General features: G+C 49.3%; 1 protein-coding gene across 3 annotated transcripts; it reads right to left on the reverse strand.

Moving 5' to 3' along the window:
• Positions 1-2,231: 2,231 nt before the first annotated feature.
• MLEC (malectin) lies at positions 2,232-17,288 on the reverse strand. Of its 3 annotated transcripts, none has more exons than XM_080649600.1 (5): positions 16,564-16,990; positions 10,306-10,484; positions 9,566-9,742; positions 9,402-9,459; positions 2,232-7,705 (listed from the first exon to the last, which is right to left on the reverse strand). In XM_080649600.1, the coding sequence occupies exons 1-5, from the start codon at positions 16,784-16,786 to the stop codon at positions 7,476-7,478; spliced, it is 867 nt and encodes a 288-aa protein (XP_080505726.1). In that variant the 5' UTR covers positions 16,787-16,990; the 3' UTR covers positions 2,232-7,475. The 3 variants fall into 3 exon arrangements, with proteins under 3 accessions (XP_080505726.1, XP_080505728.1, XP_080505727.1); XM_080649601.1 differs by lacking the exon at positions 16,564-16,990 and adding an exon at positions 17,024-17,288 and having other exon boundaries at positions 7,339-7,705; XM_080649602.1 differs by lacking the exons at positions 9,402-9,459; positions 9,566-9,742 and having other exon boundaries at positions 7,318-7,705; positions 16,564-16,928.
• Positions 17,289-18,561: the final 1,273 nt, after the last annotated feature.

The raw sequence follows: 18,561 nt of genomic DNA on the forward strand, positions 1-18,561 counted from the left end.
AACACAAAAAGTATGTTGTGGCATTAAGAGCACAGCCTTTGTAGCCAGTCCTCACGGTGCCACTTGCCAGCTCTGTGACTCTGGGAGCCTTTGTCTCCTCATGTGTAAGTCGGGCGAGTCACACATCTTTCCTAAGGGTGTGAAGGGGAGATGGAAAACAGCACCAGAAAGCACGAGGCTGGAGCTGGGGCACGTGGAGGAGTCTCCATGTCTTTCAGTGCCTCTCCCCAGGACCCGCTCTCTGCGGAGGCAGGCACACTGGGCAGGGAGCAGCCATGGAACTGGGTTGGAAAGTGCAGCAACTGAAAAGAACACTCAAGTCAGAGCTGAGAGGAAAGGAACTGGGGACCCAGCCTTGAGGAAGCAACAGCTGGATTCAAGTGGAAGCAGTGAGGAAACCCACGGGAGCAAGTCCTCGTACAAGGCCTAAGCCAAAGAGCAAGTGGGGTTACTTAGACTAATAAAGTGGCTAGCAACAAACACAGCTCGGCCACCTCGGGCCAGAGGACTGCGGCGAGTGCCTTCCGTCCCAAGTTGCTAGAGAGCAGAGGCAAGCCCGCTCCAGAACCTCCCTGCCCCACGTCCTTTCTGCCTTGACCCCTCACCACTGCCATAGCAACAACTTTCCAGTAAATGTTGGAAAAACTCATCTCTCTTCCTCTGTGGGGGGTGGAGGGGGGTGGGGTACTAAGTATGAAGAAAGGTCCGACACACCGGCTCCAGCCAACCCGGAGCCTGATTTCCTCAGCAAGATTAAGATCTGGACCCAAGCAGTGGTTTAACACAGCCCCCGGCACTTGGCCCAAGATCTTGTCAGACAATTTCCCTCCCTGCAACTCCCTAGAGCAGGGCTTCTTCAGGTCTCTTCCCCATTTGGCAGCCCATGCAAAGCTACTTGAAATAGTAACAGCTAAATCCGAATTAGTAAGGAACTCCAGTGATGGGTGGCTCAAGCTAAGAAAGCAGCTCTGTGGGCCTCCTGGCTTATTTGGGCCCGGAGAACAGACTCCATCAACACTGGCCTCATGCTTCGAGCTGAGCACTGAATTCTGCCCTTCAGGGGATAAATGAGGGACATGGCCAAACTATCCCTCCCTCGCCCCAAACCAGCAGCCTCCATTCCTGCTTGGTGGAATACAGCAGGGAGGCTCTGGAGCCATGTCAGAGCCTCACGGGGAAATGGGAGGCAGTAGAGAGTAATGACTAAGAGCAAGAGTACTCGTGTAAAACCCCAGCTCTGCCTCCTACTAGTTGTGTGGCTTTGGACAAGTAACTTCACCTCTTAAAGGCTAACACCAACTGGTTTACTGAAGATCAAACAGAGATAACATCTGTAAAAGTGCTTGGCACTGTCAGCTTACCCATTTCAAGGGCTCAAGAAAGGATACCTACAAGGATACTCATTATTCTTACAGCCTTAGGAAGAACACAGGCTTGCGGGCAGATAGACTGGGTGTGAGTCCTGGCTTGCCCTTTTACCCTGGGATAAATTATCCAAGCTTTTTGGGTTTCTGTTCCTCAGCTGTAACCGTGGCAGATAAATTACAGGGGAAACCCTTCCTGCTCCTTCTGCCCCCTCCCAATGTATACACAACCCTGACAGCCAGCAAAGGGGAAGCAGGGAAGACTGTCCCATGCTTGGTGTGCCACAGCCACGGGGGAAGCGGAAGGAAGAGGAGAGGAGAGGCAGAGACGGCTCAGTGTGCCATGGGAGTGAGACAGTCATGGTCTGGAGTTCCAGTGAAAGTGGAAATAAAACAAAAGGTTTATTTTTCCTTGAGTGTGCTGCTGGTTGACCTGGCCAGGCATGGTTTTACAGAACTTCAGTTCCTTAACCAAACATCCCAGCAAAAAGAAAAGCAAGAGACACGTGCCTAGCGGTGTGGCTCAGTGGTTGAGTATCATCCCATGAACCAGGAGGTTATGGTTCAATTCCCGGTCAGGGCACATGCCTGGGTTTCAGGCTCCATCCCCAGGAGGGGGTGTGCAGGAGGCAGTTGATCAATATTTCTCTCTCATTGATGTTTCTATCTCTCTCTCTCACTCTCCCTTCCTCTCTCTGAAATCAATAAAAAAAATAATTTCTTAAAAAGCAAGAAATGTGGCTAAATGGACAAAAGCTCCCATACTCTTCACAGAACCTGTGCAGCCAAATGAACCCCAGGGTCTCCCTTCTCCCTCCTCATCCCCTCACCTCTTTGCAATCAAGTTCAAACTCAATCCCAACACAGAGTGTCACTGCAAATTGTTTATTAAAACACAAAGCAATGGACAGTGAAAAACATCCTGAATTTTTTTCTTTTTGGTGGGAACAGGGGGGGCATGGAAGGGGTAGGGACAGGTGGAGACAGCCCAGAGGAAAGAGAGCTCTGTCCACCTCTACTGCTTTCCCGGGCCAGCCAGGTTCAAAGCCCCTCTATCACATCTCACTGTGCCGCTGTAAATGCGTGTTGTGGCTACAGACGGAGTTGGTTTCGCCTCGGCAGGGAGAGGATGGGAATCGAGAGTAGGAACTACAGAGGGCTACTAAGAACTTGACACTATTCTCCAGGACTTGGTACAGAACAGAGCAGCCAGGACCAATCTGGTGGGGCGGGGATGGCTTCCTGACAAGCCAGGTTAATGGTTGAAGTGGCTGCCCTGAGCTCAGAATGGGCAGCTGATCCTAGTATGGGAGAACTTGGTGGAAGAAAAATACAAGGAGGAAACTGACCCAGGGTCAAATATCTTTTCATTCCCTGGATCACAACACAACAGGGAAGAGGAGTCAAGAATGTCTCATTCCTAGATTTCCCGTACCATCTCTCCCTGCCAGTTCTCCTCTCCCACCTGGCAACTCGGCTCTCCTTTCCCGACAGTTGTCCTTTGACAGAACGGAAAGCGCACTTCAGTTTGTTGTTGTGTTTTTCTCATACTGAAGTAAAGCACTGAAGCTCAAAATAGAGGTGAGAATGGAGTTCTTCTTTGCCTGGTGCTACAGGCCCCCACCTCACAAGACTGCCTGGATGCAAGAGGTGCCAAGGCCTTCTCTGCCAACTCTAACAGGCACTACTGTCTCCCCAGCTGCCAGCACAATCCTGGCTCCTTGTTTTTATACTCCTGGGGGAACCCATCCCGAGAGATCTATCCTGCTCTTTTCCTGCCAACCCAGCCCGTCCCCAAATCATCTGCTCTTATCAAAACGATTTGGCAACCTAAAGTAGGCTAGCCAAAAGGCAGCTGGGGAAGGACTCACCAGATCAGCAGCAAGCCACCCATGTACAAAGAAGAAACCCGCCCTCGCTGAGCAGCTGACCTCTTGCTGCCAATCTTGTAACCAAATGAGGAAGTCTAGCCTTCTTGCTCCAGAAGAGGTCTCAATACAGAAAGGAGTCCTAGCTTGGACTGAAAGAGAAAAATTACTCTGAGCTCTCTGAAGCTTGAACATTAAGGCTTCTTTGCAATTTTCTTAGAGCTCCTTGATCCCTAATTATATCTTCCCGTAGAAGAGAAGCAGATTTCTCCTAAGATTGCTGAACAGATCCAAGGTGTTACCGGTTCTGCTTCTGCACCACCAGTAGCCTCATCCCAGGCTTCTTCCCCTGGAGCCACAGCAGGAGATCCCAAGCACAGCCCCCTCTTCTAAACAGAAGCCTCTGTTAGTCTCTCACTTTGGAAAGTTCACCTGCTCTCCTCGGTCCTTTCGGAAAGGCATGGAGGACAATATTACATGTTGCCACTTGATGACATTAAGGCTCCTCAAGGCAAGACACTTGAATTAGGTCAGAGCCAGCCAGCAAAGGGGAGGGGGAAGAAGGGATGGGGAAGCAGCCCCATGGCAGGGACTGAAAGACCCCTGACCAGACCTGAATCTAGAGGGAATGCCCACCCTGGCTCAGAGCAGGAGAGGAAAAGGCACGTGCTGACGGGGGTGGGTCTGTCCCCAATCCCCAGGGAGGGTAGAGAACCTGCTGATTCTTTCCCTGGGCTTCCCAAGGTGAGTCCATTTCTAGGGAAAGGTATGTAAGTGCTAGGAAAAGGAATATACTGCTGCTGTTTTCTGACTTTCAACTGAGATTCCAAAAGCCACAGGCAGGCCTTCCCATGAGATGGTACAAGCAGGTAAGAAGGAAGTGAAATTCCTTAAAACGAAAGCTTCTCCAAAAAGATAAAGAAGTCAAATCACAACTCCGAAACTGGGTTAAACAGTTCCCAGACACAGAAAGAGGAAGGTAAACTTAACTCCAACTCTGCGCCATCTCTTTAAAGCCCAAGTGACCTCTCATGTGATGCCCAATTTCAGGCCAGTATTTCTCAGGCAAACAATGGGAACAAGAGAGTAAGATCACGTGCTCAAACCAACAGGTGACCCTGCAGGCCCTGGGTCCTCCTGGGAGCCTAACCCTACTCACACCTACAGATGACCATCTTTTAAGTCACCGAACTCAACGTATCCACTGAGCAGCTTCTCCTTACAGTGGAGATTTTCTGGAAAAAGTGGATGTGGTTTAGGGGACATGAGTCCCACAGACTGTTTCCTGGCACAATGTTTCAGCATGAGTGAAGCCCAAAAAAGTCCCCTCGGAGGCCAGCTGGCTCCTGACCCAAATCACGAGCTATACTGCAGACTCTCAGCCCATCTTCAGCAGACCCCTTTGCGTGGTCCACCACAACAACTGAAGCCACACTTCTGGCAAAAGGAGTTCCACCTTGGCTGTCCGCTCTTAGCTTCGGCGAGCTGGGCTCAGGGGGATCTAAAAACCTAGGCAGAGTGTGGATCCAGTAGAAGAGCCCAGGTTTCTCCTCCCCACCCCTAGCTGGCATCACTCATCACCCCCAACCTCAGTCAGAACCCTACAGTGCAGGCTCTCAGTCCTAGCACTAGCTCAAGATACAAACAGTGCAAAAAGCAAAAAATAAACTACAGAGTAATTCTTGACCCAAACAATACAAAAATAAAAATAAAGAGTGCCCCATCCTACCCCTTTAACCTAAACTTCATGTACCTATATCATCTTGGAGGAGTAAAACAAAAAAAAAAAGCTTTCAAGTTCAGCATCATGAGCCAGCTGTGTCAGCCCCTGGCTCCAGGGGACTCTACCCCAGCCCCCACCACCTCTTCCTGTTTCCTCATTTCCCCTTCAGTTTTTGTCAGCCACAGAAAGGTGTTCCTTCCTTTCAGACACAACCAAAGAGGAAAGTGCCCATCCCTATCCCCGAGCTCAGGGGAAAAGGGTGGGCTTGGAAACAGAGGCAGAAGCAAAGCTGCTTGGCTTACAGTACCGTTAGGAAATGGCCCCAAGAGCCAGGGTTTCCTCCTGAGGCTCTGAGTCACTGAAGGGATGGGTTGAGGTGAGGAGGCGGGGACCCCTCCTTCCTCAGAGAGACCCAGGCAAACTAACAAGGCAGAATGGGGGCAGCAAGTCTTCCTTTCTCGTCTTGTCAACTGTACTGGCAGTGGCCTAGGGCTTTGGGGAGTTGTGATAGAATGGGAATCAAAGCCACTGTCAGAAGCCCAGTTAACAGTCAGGATGTCCACTGCCCCAGGCAGGTGGTCCCAGGATCAAGGCTACAGGACATCCTTTAAAGCAGGGAGCTTTGTGAAGCACTCCAAAAAGTGTTCCTCTGAGTGCAGCCCAGGCCGCAGCCGTCCAGCCCCCTGACTCGATACCCTAGCACTGAGGCCTAAGTCACAGCTAAAATAAAGGGCTACAACTCCCAAAGACAAAGTGCTGGCCTGGAGGAACTCAGTAAAAGCCAAAACCCAGGATGTGAGCCCAAGAACTACTTAGTTTGTCACTAACAAAGATGGAGCCTCTTTAAAAACATACCTCAAAGGAGAAACTCAAAATTAAACATATTCTTTAAAAAAATCTATCTGGCCTGAGATTCTTTGCTGCTCTAGCTCAAGCAGAAGCTAATCTTGCTGCCTTCCATTTACAGAACTCCTTGTAGCTGGGAGAAAGGTGACGATGACCAGAAAAGAGAGAACCAGGGAAGCTTCATTTTCTGCAGAAAAACTTCCAGGGAATTCAAAACAGACACTTAGATGCTAAGGTTGGCTTCAGAACCGCCAGGACTATGCTGACTGGAAATCTTTCAGCCTTTCACACCAAGAACCTGACTGCTACTTGGATAGGAAAATGAATGGACAGAGGGGCATACTATTAAGATCAGTGAGCAGTGTCACTGGGTCAGATATAAACAACCAGTCTATTTCCTTGGGGCAGCTCTAGGCATAGCCCAAAACTGGTTGAACTGTGACATAGAAGGACATAGGAATAAATGAACATCAGATTCTAGACACTCTAAACAGTGGTCAGTCACTTAGTAGGACTCAAGTCTCTGAGGTTGCTCTTAAATTATGCTAACATAAGCCTTTTCTAATCCAAAGACCAGAAGAGACTCTTAAGGTCAAGTGTTCTGTTGCTGCAGGCTGGAAAGCGTCTCTGTCTCCTGGCAGCAAGACCCCACAAAGGGGCCAGTAAAAGAACTGCTGGGTCAGGTCTTCCTGGCTGCTGGCTCAGAGATCCAGGGAGGGAGGTACCATCAAGGTGAAGTGGTAGATGACAAGACATTCAAGCAGACGGAATCCCAAGTCCTCACATCTCCTTCCCTTCTTGGCAATAATTTAGTGAGATGGTTGAGAGAGACAAGAGATTTCAAATGAGCCAGATTAAGAAAAAAAAAAAAAAAAAAGAGAGAGAGAGAAGAAGAAATCAAGTCTCCAACAGGCACTGAAATAAAAATGATTTGTTGTGGTAACAAGTCAGAGGCAATTTGAGGACTGACATAAACTAATCGTCTTGGATACCAGACAGTCCTCTGACTGGCACATGTTAGGGAGACAAGCAATGATAAAGCTCAAACACTGAAGGTGGAACCATCATAGGGCTAAAAACCAGAAAGGCTTCCAAGTAAGAAAGGATCTACTTTTCTTTCCTTTTAAAAACCCCCTTCTGTTTTCATCTTTATCATACAAATTATACATCTTCTCACACACACACACACACACACACACACACACACACAAACCACACATACTCTCAACCCCAGGGCATCTGGAAATGTATCTGGACATAACTTCAGAACATACCCAACTCCCAGCACTGGTCCTCTCAGGTAAGGAGATGACCTTTTCCCTGCTGTTAAATTCTAACCTAAAAAGAGGTGTCTGCTCCAAGTTCAGAGTCCACTAGGTACACAGACGAGGATCCTTGAACAGGAAGGACCCAGTTTACCCTAAGTACCCTAGAGAAGAAAGAAATGGCTGGGGCCAGCCACAAAGAAAGGACTAGGACTGAAGCAGGTCTGGGACCAGGTGGTGAACGAGGGCTGCTCTCTACTCAATCTGCCTCTTTTTATCTCCTTTAATTTTTTTGTGGTTTTTTAGTTTGTTTGTTTTTGTTAATTACTATGAAAAACACAGAAACCAGACCAACATGTTTGGTTTCTTCCCCACACCCTTCCACCCTGTTCAGGATGGCAATTTGTTCTCACAACCGGCAGAGGCAGAAGAGAGTTGGAATGAAGACTCCGAAGGCCACCAGGATAGGAAACATGAGGCTGCTGTTGTCCGAGGCATAGGGGTTGGGCGTGCGGGGGCCTGACTGCACCCGGTTCTTATTGGTCTGTCTTTTGAGATTAGATCCTTCATCGTATTCTTCTTCCTCCTCTTCCTCTTCTTTCTTCTCCAATCCTGGATGAGGCTGCAGCTTTGGTACATCTGACATAAAAGAGTAAGATCCACAGCATTTAAGTGAGACCCTTAACAGCAGTAAATGAGTCACAATAAGGAGAAGCTATGACCTAAACAGGGTCCAAAGGAAGGAGCAGAAGTAGCAGAAATAGCTTCTGGCCTGGAGAATAGCAGATTCCTAAAAACATTAGCCTTCTTTAGATTTTTTTTTTTTTTGCCTTCTTTAGATTTAACTAAAAAGTAGTAAAAGCCCTGCACACCTGAAGGGTCACTATCTCTGCTTCCAGTCTTAGTTCTCCAGATCCCCAAGAGCACAGACTGGACAGGGATGACACAACATCTAAACTTAACCTTTCCAGCCGAAACCGGTTTGGCTCAGTGGATAGAGCGTCGGCCTGCGGACTGAAGGGTCCCAGGTTCGATTCCGGTCAAGGGCATGTACCTTGGTTGCGGGCACATCCCCAGTGGGAGGTGTGCAGGAGGCAGCTGATCGATGTTTCTCTCTCATCGATGTTTCTAGCTCTCAATCCCTCTCCCTTCCTCTCTGTAAAAAAGCAATAAAATATAAACTTAACCTTTCCAAATCCCTCCTCATCCTTCCCATAATCCATTCCCTTTTGATTAACAAAGCAGCTGAGTTCTGGGTTCCCACACACACTACCCCTCTGCTCTGTCTCCTCCTTAGGGACCGAGCTACAAATCTGTTGGTAGCAAGACATCCTCCTGGATGTCATCATATCAGCATGTGGGGGACAGCAAGACAACAGGATGAGCCCTGGCCAGGTGGCTCTGTTGGTTGGAGTGTCATCCTGTGCACCGAAACGTTGCGGGTTCAATTCCTGGTTAGGACACATACCTAGGCTGCGGTTTGATCCCCGGTTGGGGCCTCCCATCATAGGGCTAAAACCAGAAAGGCTTCCAAGTAAGAAAGTATCTACCTGCGTATGGGAGGCAAATGGCCGATATTTGTCTCTTACATAGATGTTTCTCTCTCTCCCTCTTTTTGTTTTTCCCTTTCTCTCTCTTAAATCAATAAAAATATCCTTAGGTGAGGATAGAAAAATAAAAATTAAACAAAGACAACAGGATGAGATCCTTAGTGCATTCAGGATGAGTTGGGAAAAGGTACAGAGGTGGGATGGGGAGAAAAGTCACTAAAACACAAGCTTTCTCTGCAAAAATCAGCCTGGGAAGCTGGCAGCCAACATAGTCTCAACCTTGAGAAAGAAATATACCCTTAGGCTGGATCACAAGGGTAAGGAGACATTAATACATGAACTTTTGTCCAGTACAGTCTGGCAATGCTGGAACCTCCAGAGCACTTGAAACCATGAAGAACTCCTTTGTCCCCCCGCCGCCCCCCGAGGAAATAGATATCAAAGAAACAGAATAAAGAAAAGTTTTAGGCAATTCCAAATGACTATAAGGGTCAGGGCACACCAACAGGTACCATTATTAATCACAATTTACAATGAAGTTAAAGGAACTTGGCCAAAACCAAACAGCTGATTAAATGGCAGGAATAAGATTTAAACACAGATCATGCTCTAAAGCTTATGGCCAGCACCATGCTACACTCCATCCCAGCAGTCTGACTCTGGAGTCTCCACAATTTGGCTTTAAGTAATAGTTTCAAAGTAGTGAGCAGCTAAAGTATTCCCCCAAGGGTTTTCTCAACCACATCCTTCAGCCCAAGTCAAAAAGCGGATCAAAAACAACTTACCATCCACTGTCCCAGCCATGATGTAGAGTGCACAGACTTTGGGATTGTCATAGTACCCCTAGGAAATGGGAAACAGTGGTCAGCCCCACACAACAGCAAACATTCCCCCTGCACCCATTCTTGTGAGCTCTGCCTCAGTGGTGAGGGCAGAATAGGAGCGTTACCTTGACAAACTCGATGTAGAGTTTTCCTGTGAAGGTGGATACCTCCCCCTGGACGCTCAGCTTCCCTTTTCTGATGCTCATAGGGATGATTTCATCATGAGCTGTGCTGTGCCCAACACGATCAAAGATATCCAAGTCCTTCACCACGACATGGCCATTCAATCGCACATCAAATACCTTCCAAGATAAAAAAGGAGACAGTGTCAAAACCATCAGTTTCACACCCTTTCAGCAGCTGGAAAACAGGCACCTGCTTGGGCTTCAAGTTCAAAAATAACTTAATAACAGGGCTAGCTATACTCTAGGGGACTGGAGTCCTTTACCTGATCCAAATCAAGTCCATGTTCCTTGTCAGGGAGGCCTCCTACTGGCCTTAGGAAACAAAGAATACAAGCAAAAAGTTCAACATGGAAAGAGGGAAATTCACAGGAAGGGACAGGAAAGAACAAGGCTAAAAACCAAGAAGGTGCTGACAACAAAGAAGGGAGAGAGCACCTGGAGGGCCTTAGCAGGATCAGTCTGTAGCCAAGAGCTAGGATTCTGGTATTGCTTTCTGTCGCCAACCCCACGGCAAGTGCAGCCTTGTGAGCAATGGGACACCAGCTTTTTGGGGGCAAAAGGAATCCAGCTTTTCCTTCAAAGCTCATCTGTTCTTCCCTTCTGGGAGGCCCACAGCAGAAGACTATCCAAAAGTGGCAATGTCTCACTGGTGGGGAGCAGGGGCGCTGACCAGGCCTCACCTTCTGCTGGGACTGTGCAAAGTAGACCTCAGCAAATTTCAACACCAGCACATAGTCCCCTTCCTCCTTGATGGGCACTTCGTAGCCAAAGGTCTCCTCATTGTACCGCTCTGTTTGATAGAGGATCTGGTCCTCGGGGTTGGAACGGAGGATTGGCAGTTTCATGCCATAGTCAGAGGCTGGGGACAAAAGACAAAGAGAAACCACATCAGAGGCAAAACATAAAAGAAAAGCAGAGACCCCAGAATGGCCAGAGGCATTTCTAGGGCAATGCTAATAACCCCCCAGTGGAAGAGGCAAACCCCTCTGCACCTGGCTCCAAACAGACCGGACACAAAGGCAAGATAACCAGTATTAAGCCAGAGTGAAATGAAAGAAACCACATGCTAATCACCCCAGCAGATCCCTTCACCCTCATAGCAGGACTTTATAAAAGTTCTTCTTTCAGAAATGACTTTTTCTCAACTGTATAGAGAGCGGTGGGAAGAGAACAAGTCTAACTCATTATAGAACAAGGCACTATGCTACAGCTGCCTGGTTCCCTGCAGGAACGCTTCAGAGAAACCTCATAAAACAAGGGGGATGGCCAGGAACTCTACAAGAAGATTAAGTTCAATGAATGTTTTTAATTTTCTCATTTAGAAAAGCTCAGACTATAAAACAGGATATCTGTTAGGAAAGTTGTTCTTCATTGTCTTTACCACAACTAAGATACCAGCTTTAGATGCTTTGTATGATTTTTCATTCAGAAAGTTCCAAGGCTGGAAAGGAGAAGCATGCTTATATAAAGAAGGGTGTGATGCTCTCTAATTTCCTTTAGGTCCGAGCACCATACTTCCCAGACTCACAAAATTCAGCCTCACCCACTCTCTTGAGCATTCCCCCAGTTAAAGGAAAAGAACTTCCTGCTGTATCACCAGCACCTAACAGGATCCCTGGCACATACGTAGGCACTTGCTGGGATTTGCTGAGCGAACCAATGGCAGCAAAGGAGGTGCCTGCAAGGCAGTGAAGCCTGCTTTTCTTCCCACAGGGTAGAGAGCCATCCCAGCAGGGAAAGAGGATCTGCAAGGTCCTAGGGCACCTCTGGCTTACGATGACCACGTGCTGGGAGTTACCTTTCCCACGTCACAGACTGACAAGGAATAAGACAGGGTAAAAGTAAAAAGACACTTACTGTGGGTGGGTATCAGGACAGCCCCCAGCCCTCCCCTAAACTTGGTAGGAGATGATACAGCATATGTGTATCTTCCCCCCACTTAACAAACTGGGGTCTTTCCTCAAATGTAAGCTACTACCTCCAGCTCGAGCTGAATAGTCCCGCTTCCTCCTTCGGAGAGGAGGCTCTGACTCCTTTATCCTGTAAACACGAGGCCTTCCAGTGCTCCAAAAATCTACTTTCCAAACTAGTGACTGAACAGGGATCTCGGTACAGCTTTTGCTCCTAAAAAGCTGGTGTCCCAATACCTGGCCTCTCCTCCAGCTTGGAATTAAGACTTCCAGGCCACCTTCCCATCTCACAGTGACTCTGAAGACATTTGACACCTAGGGAGATGTCTAGGAGAGGCCATCCCTGGGCATTGTCTTCTGAATCACGAAAACTCCAAGGGAGAGAATATTTTAAGAGAATAACTGAAGATCCAATGACTAAGGTCAAGCCCTCAAAAAAAAAAAAAAAAAAAATTAACATAACTGTTAACAGTTCCTATAAGTGAACAGTAGCCTGCGATCAGATGGACTGATGAAACAATGCACAAGGAAGCTCATCGCACTTTTGTCTTCAGACTTTTCTTCTTCCTATTTCTCCTCAAGAAATCAAAGAGCAGCTGAGTAACACTACAAAGGATGTACTGCTAACATGTCCCAGCTCTTTCCCAGGCTCACACGACATCACACTGGGGCATAAACCTATAGAGATTAAGACTGCTATTTTCCTTTCAACTGAGTTCTAAGAATTTCCTTCTTCCATGAGGACCAAGATCCCCACAAATTTGGAACATTAACTAGATTTGCTTTTTAGATACACAGAAAATTTTGTGCATAGGTGGGAAACCTTTTTTTTTTCCTTGCCGAGTGGAAAAAATGAGAAATTAACAGTAATGTAATCTCTGGCAGTTTCAGTCCAACAACTAAGAAAACTCAGCCATGTGAACAAAGACTACTTAACAACCTTGGAATTACCTTTAAATATTTGCCCTTTAAAGTCCAAGTGGCATTCCCCGGAGATCTGCCACATGCAAAGTTGAATTTGCCCAAGTCCCAAGAGATACAGCTGCAAAAAGGACTTTTTCTTCCCTCCTTTGCCTTTATGTATTCACAGCTACACAGATTTCTCTAAAAACAGTGAAGTGCACACAGCACACTGCTGAAGTTGGCACAATACAGCTCAGACAGCCAGAAAGGAAGGGGCCAAGGGGCCTACATTATGTCCGCTGTTCTTAGACAATGGAGCAGCCAGCCCAGGGTTTAGAGTAGGACAGAGGTAGATTTGAATCCTGGCTTTGCCACCTACTATGTGATTCAGATCAAGTTATTTTCTCTGGGTGCTTTCTCACTTGTAACATGGGGATTTCACCTACCTAAATTCTCTTGTGACCTTCTGCTACTTAGAGGGGCTGCAAATGAAGCCTGCATCTTAGGTGACAGTATAGGGACAGAATTCTAAATAAATCCTGTGGCCTTAAGCAAACCAGAGGTATCCTATCTTTCAAGCTCTTATCTCACCAAGGCCAAAGTCTGCCCCAGCTAAAAGAAGGCTGCCCAGAAAAGGGTCTTCCTTAGGCAGAATTAGTCATCTGATAGGCTTAGGCCCCTAGCCAGTTTTTCCCCCCTCTGCAGCCATGTTCTACCCTACTTTTAAAAAAATGTTTTTACTAGAGGCCCGGTGCATGAAATTCATGTACTGAGTGGGGGCGGGGAGTGGGGGGAGCGGCCCCTCAGCCCAGCCTGTGCCCTCTCGCAGTCCAGGAGCCCTTGGGGGATGCCTAAGCCGTCAGTCAGACATCCTTAGCGCTGCAGTGGAGGTGGGAGAGGCTCCCGTCACAGCCGCTGAGCTCGCCAGCCATGAGCCCAGCTTCTGGCTGAGCGGCGCTCGCACTGACCACCAGGGGGCAGCTCCTGCGCTGAGCGTCTGCAACCTGGTGGTCAGTGCACGTCATAGCGACTGGTCGTCTGCAGTTTGGTCAATTTGCATATTACCCTTTTATTATATAGGAGGATTAATTTTTTAGAGCGAGAAGAAGGGAGAGGAATAGAGAAATAGAAACACTGATGAGAAATATCGTTGATCATTTGCTTCCTGCATGTCCCCCACAGGGAATCAAGCCTGCAACCTGGGCATGTGCCCTGACCAGAATCGAATCAGTGACCTCTTGATTCCTGGGTCAGTGCTCAATCTCTGAGATACACTGGCCAGGCTACCCTACTTTTAATTCCATGTTAAAGGTCATCAAGCAAAGAAAAAGATAAAGACACTTTAACCTACTCTGGACAGGAGAGTTTTCAGATTCATATCACTGATTTCTAAAGCATGATGTTTTATTAAGAAGGAAAATAAGGCTCACAGAGGTAAAGTAAGTTTTTCAAGGTAATACAAATGATTAGCAGCTACCTTCTATGAAGAGGAAATAGCCTCTCCTAAAACCAAGCCAAGCGCTATGCCCTCAGGCCAAATAACTAGGTATTTTCTTCCTTAGAATCAAGAGGAACCCAGAATACGCAAGTTACAAAGAACCTAGAATATGCAGCATGCCAAAATCCCAAATCGAGCGCTTCTGAGAATCATTCTCCTCCGTAGTGGTACTTTCATCTATTGAATCACACAAGTTGAAAAAGCCTTTCCCAAGCTGTCCATATCTCCTATGAACACTAACTCTCCTCAAGGCAGAAATGAAGTTCAATAAACATTATGAAGGGCCTTTGAAAGCAAAAGCCACTAGGTGCCCTGGGCCACTCACAGTTACATGAATGCTGAACTACAAAGACACTATAGAGAAACAGCAAGTTCAAAAGCAGGCCAAACCCTTATCTGGATTAACTTGGCAACAAATACCTGAATTCATTCAACATGAAATGAACTTTCTTTAGCGTGCTAGAAACAGTCTCTCAGGCCTGGGGAAAGATAGAAGACATGCAGCTCTTACTGCAATCAGTGTGAACAGCTACAGGAGGCAGAGGTCTCCAAGTAGCTGGCACACCCTTCTCCAAACAGTGCCAGCGAAGGCAAGCGGCGTGAACAGCTGCACTTCCCTGGGTGGTGCCACTCCTTAGCACAGAAGAAACTAGAGAGGTGCCTCCCGAGAGTGGAAGCTTAATCACATCTCAGCCCAGACCTAATGCCAGCAAAACGCTCCTCTCAGGCACCCACAAGTGCAATACTCAACAGGCTGGTCCCAGCAGCAGCGGGAAAGCACCTTCCACTCTTCATGCCTTAATACTGCTACAGTTCTGACCCAAGTGACAGACTGGAGCAGGGAACTCCACTGATGGAGTGCCTCAACGGCCAGGGTCTGGGTCAGGACTCCAGCACACATGAGCTTTGAGAGGTCTCCTGTAATTCTACTTGCTACAATAAACTCCGAAGGAACTGCCACCATGAGCCAATAACCCAAGGACAGGGAGCCTGGTGACTGGTGATCAAGCCAAAAACCAAAAACAACACCTGTACCAGCAAATTAAAACCAGGGTTTCTGAAGGATAAGAGGAGGAGCAGGGGACTAACCTGTGTGGTCCTAACTGCCTCCTCTGCCAATGGGCCTAAAGGGCAATGTGACCCCTGGAAAGTCTGGTGTCCGTCTGTGGAAGGAGCCATCACCACAGCTATCTCCAGAGGCAAAGTCCACTAACCGTCTCCAGTTTCCTCAGGGCGCATACCCAGGAAGAAAGAGGAAGGGTCCCGGATGGAGATAGCTGTGACCTCATGCTGCGAAGTCTGGCTTTGGCGGCTGGTAAAGCTGCTAGAGACTGGGGCCCTGACTCAGCTGAACCCAGGTTACTGAGACCTACATGCCAGGGCTAAATAAATTCCAAGACAAACATTGAACTTCAGAACACAGCCCCGTGTCCCAACACCCTCACATGTATGTAAGCCATAAACTCCCTAATATAACAAACTCCGGGACACTGCAATTAACTTGGAATAACTAAGTTCAACGCTTTAGTCAAGGCAAAGCCAAATCTGGGAATCGTGGAAAAAGAGTGCGCGAAAGCCTGTCTCCCTGTTTTCTGGAGATGTCATGTGGCCAAGGTGGCTGCCTCTGAACCCAGCATACAGCATGAATCTTCCAACACGTGAAGCAAGGAACTGCTTCTCAAACCTGTGCCCAATCCTACTTACAGAAGAAACAGTCTAGAGCAGATTTTCCCAAAGAGTGGTCTGGGGATGACTGACCTCAGAACTCCTGGTGCAGAAACCTGAGCTTCATGTCTTAGGTCTGGGGTTTGCATTTTTAACCAACTCGCCTGGCAATTCTTCCACAAACTTGCAGAACTGTGCAGCTCTGTAAAAACTCTATTGCTCAACCTGTTAAGTGAAAATCATTTTCCCCATAAGCTGGAATATCATACCTCTCTGGACACTTAGGGTAGGTTCTACACACTCAGAATATTCAGACCTTAGCCGGCTGCCCCAGCTGACACACCGCCAGCCGCCAGCGCAGGATGGCTTGCTTCAGCATCACCACCCTCTGGGGGCGGCCTGCACCGGCTACATTTAAGCTCACACAGTCCTCGTTCCAAATGGGGGGCGGGGAGGAGGCAGTAACCAAACTTTCCCGGTCCATTCTCTCGAAGACTCCTTTCTATTCTGGCTAAGTAACAATCCCCGCTCCTGCAGGAGGAGGAAGGGCAGCGGCCGATGTCTGGGTCGGCGGGAATCTACCAGGACCGGACTTGATCGGAGAAAACCACCCGGGCCGGGGACACCGATAACCTATAAGCGCGAGGCCTCGAGGTGCCAATAGGCCGCCCCCGTCTTTACTTTTTTCTCAGCTCGGGTGGAGGCGAGGGGTTAAGAAAATGCAGGATGCGACGTCCAACTATAACTTTTCGCCAACTCTCTGCCTCCATGGCTCTTGGTAGCTTCTCGAGCCAGTGCCAGGCTTTGAGCTGTGACTGGGTCCCTGAGGAAAATGCAGAGAGAAACTTCGCTCCAGAGACGTGGCCCCAGGGTCGAGGAAGGGGCTCAGGGCCCGCAGCCCTCGGCCAGCTGCGCCCAGCACGACAGGCCCGGGACCCCGCGGCTCCGCGAGGAGCTCTCACCTCGGCCCACCCGGCCTTCCAAAGGGTCCTTGCGAAAGTGGATCCCGTGCACGTCCACATGCGCCTCGCCGCCCGCGTTGACGGCCCAAATCACGCTCTCGGGCAGCCCGGCTCCCGCCGAGCCGACCACGCCGAGCCCTGGCCCGCTGAGCGCCGGCAGCAGCAGCAGCAGCAGTCGCAGGAGCGCCACAGCGGCTCCCTCAACCGCCCAGGCCCCCAGCATGGCGGCCACCACAGCGGGGGCAGCCTCCGCCAACCCTCGTCCTCAGCCGGCCTCCAGGCCGCCCTGGACTCAGAGAAACAGCGCCACGAGCTGCTCTGCCTCAACCGCCGGGGACATGTCGTTCTCAGGCCTACTTCTCAGCCACCGCGGCCGCCTCCCACCTCAGGAACAACCTACCCCGTCGCCCAGCCCCCGCCACGACCCGCAGCCAATCAGTGTCCGGTGCTCATTAATTACCCAATACCCCGCCAGAAGACGTCCGCTCATTGGCTGCCAGGAGCGGGGAAGGGCGTGGCTACTCCCAGGCGCCGGCCCAACCATCAGGCACAAGAGGGAGCGCGCGCAGAGGTTCGGAGTTCGGTTGAAACGGTGGTTCAATACGGAAGTGGCGGGGTGCGGCGCCCAGGCGGCCCCGGAATCCCGCAGCTGAATAGGAAAGGTGGCCTAGGGAGGAACATTTAGGACTGAGCGCACCGACACGTCGCCAGAACTTCCGGTTCTCCAGAGCCTGGGACCGAATAGGCTCTAGAGGGGGCGTGGCCGACTGTCCATCACCCTCTTTCTTGGGGAGAGGCATGAACGTAAGCTCTAGAAGAAGCAATGGACACTCTTCCGACCTGAGAGTCTTTTTTCCCGCGTGAGTCAGGAAATCCATCCTCCCATAGAGAGGCCACATGCACAGATCTTCAGGACAGTCCCACGAGGAGAAGACCCCGCCCCTACCCCTTAGCGGGCTCCGGGCTGGTGGTAGCGTCCACAGGGCCACCCAATCAGAATGCTCCAACACAGCGGAAACGCGTGGCTTTGTGGGGGAGGGGCTCCAGGCTACCCTTGTCACCAGGGCAACGGCCTCGGGACGGCCCCAGCGTCGGAGGGGCGGGGTCGGGGTTTCCCCAGCCGGGGAGAGAAGAGTCGCAGGCGGAGCCCAGTCCTGAGGTTCCGCCTCCTGAGGTTCCGCCCTGGCAGGACCGGAGTTCCCAGTCTGCTCTCTTGACAGTCAGTTCTCTTGCTCCCGCGGTCCTTGCGCTGTGATCGCTGCCGGAACTTCCACTTTACAGATACAGAAACAGGACCGGAGTGTTGCCCAAAGGGTCACGCAGCAAGCTTAGAGCACAGCAAGGCAAAAACCCATTTCTCTATTTGTTCCACAAATATTTATAGAGACCCTACTACTACGGTTGTCAGACTTAGCGGATAAAATACAGGAAGCCCAGTTAAATTTGGCGAACAAAAACACGCCGGGTATCCTGCACGAGAATCACAGTCCCACGATTCAATTAATTAATTAGTTAAAACAATGGTGAAAGCTATGAAGGAATAAAACGGGGCGCCGAAATGGAGAGTATCGATAGGGTTGGATATTTTTTTATTCCTTCCCGCCCTCCATACGGGGATTTAAATGCATCAGAATTCCTTCCCCAGTCCCCAAGGTCACACAGGAGTAACTTGGACTGTTCCCTCCTGGTCCCACTTTTTCCCCCTGTTTCGCAAGGATCTGGACTTGCTTCCTCCCACAGACACGTTTCCCTCCAAGCCGTCCCTGGGGCCCTGCGCTTGGGTTTCTAATTCCACTCTCTTCTCTCTGAAAATTGTCATCTTTGGAGGAACCTGACAAGTTAGAGCTTAAATAACCCTCAGAGCAGAGGTGATGGGGCTTCCTACCCACCCACCCCCAGACAGTTAACCTGGTACTACACTGCCTCCAGGGGCTCACGTTTATTTTATCCTCAAGGCAGTCTAACTCAGAAGAAAACTCACAAAAATGGATTAAACCT

Source organism: Plecotus auritus (genome assembly GCF_963455305.1).
Source record: "Plecotus auritus genome assembly, chromosome: 13".
NCBI lineage: Eukaryota > Metazoa > Chordata > Mammalia > Chiroptera > Vespertilionidae > Plecotus > Plecotus auritus.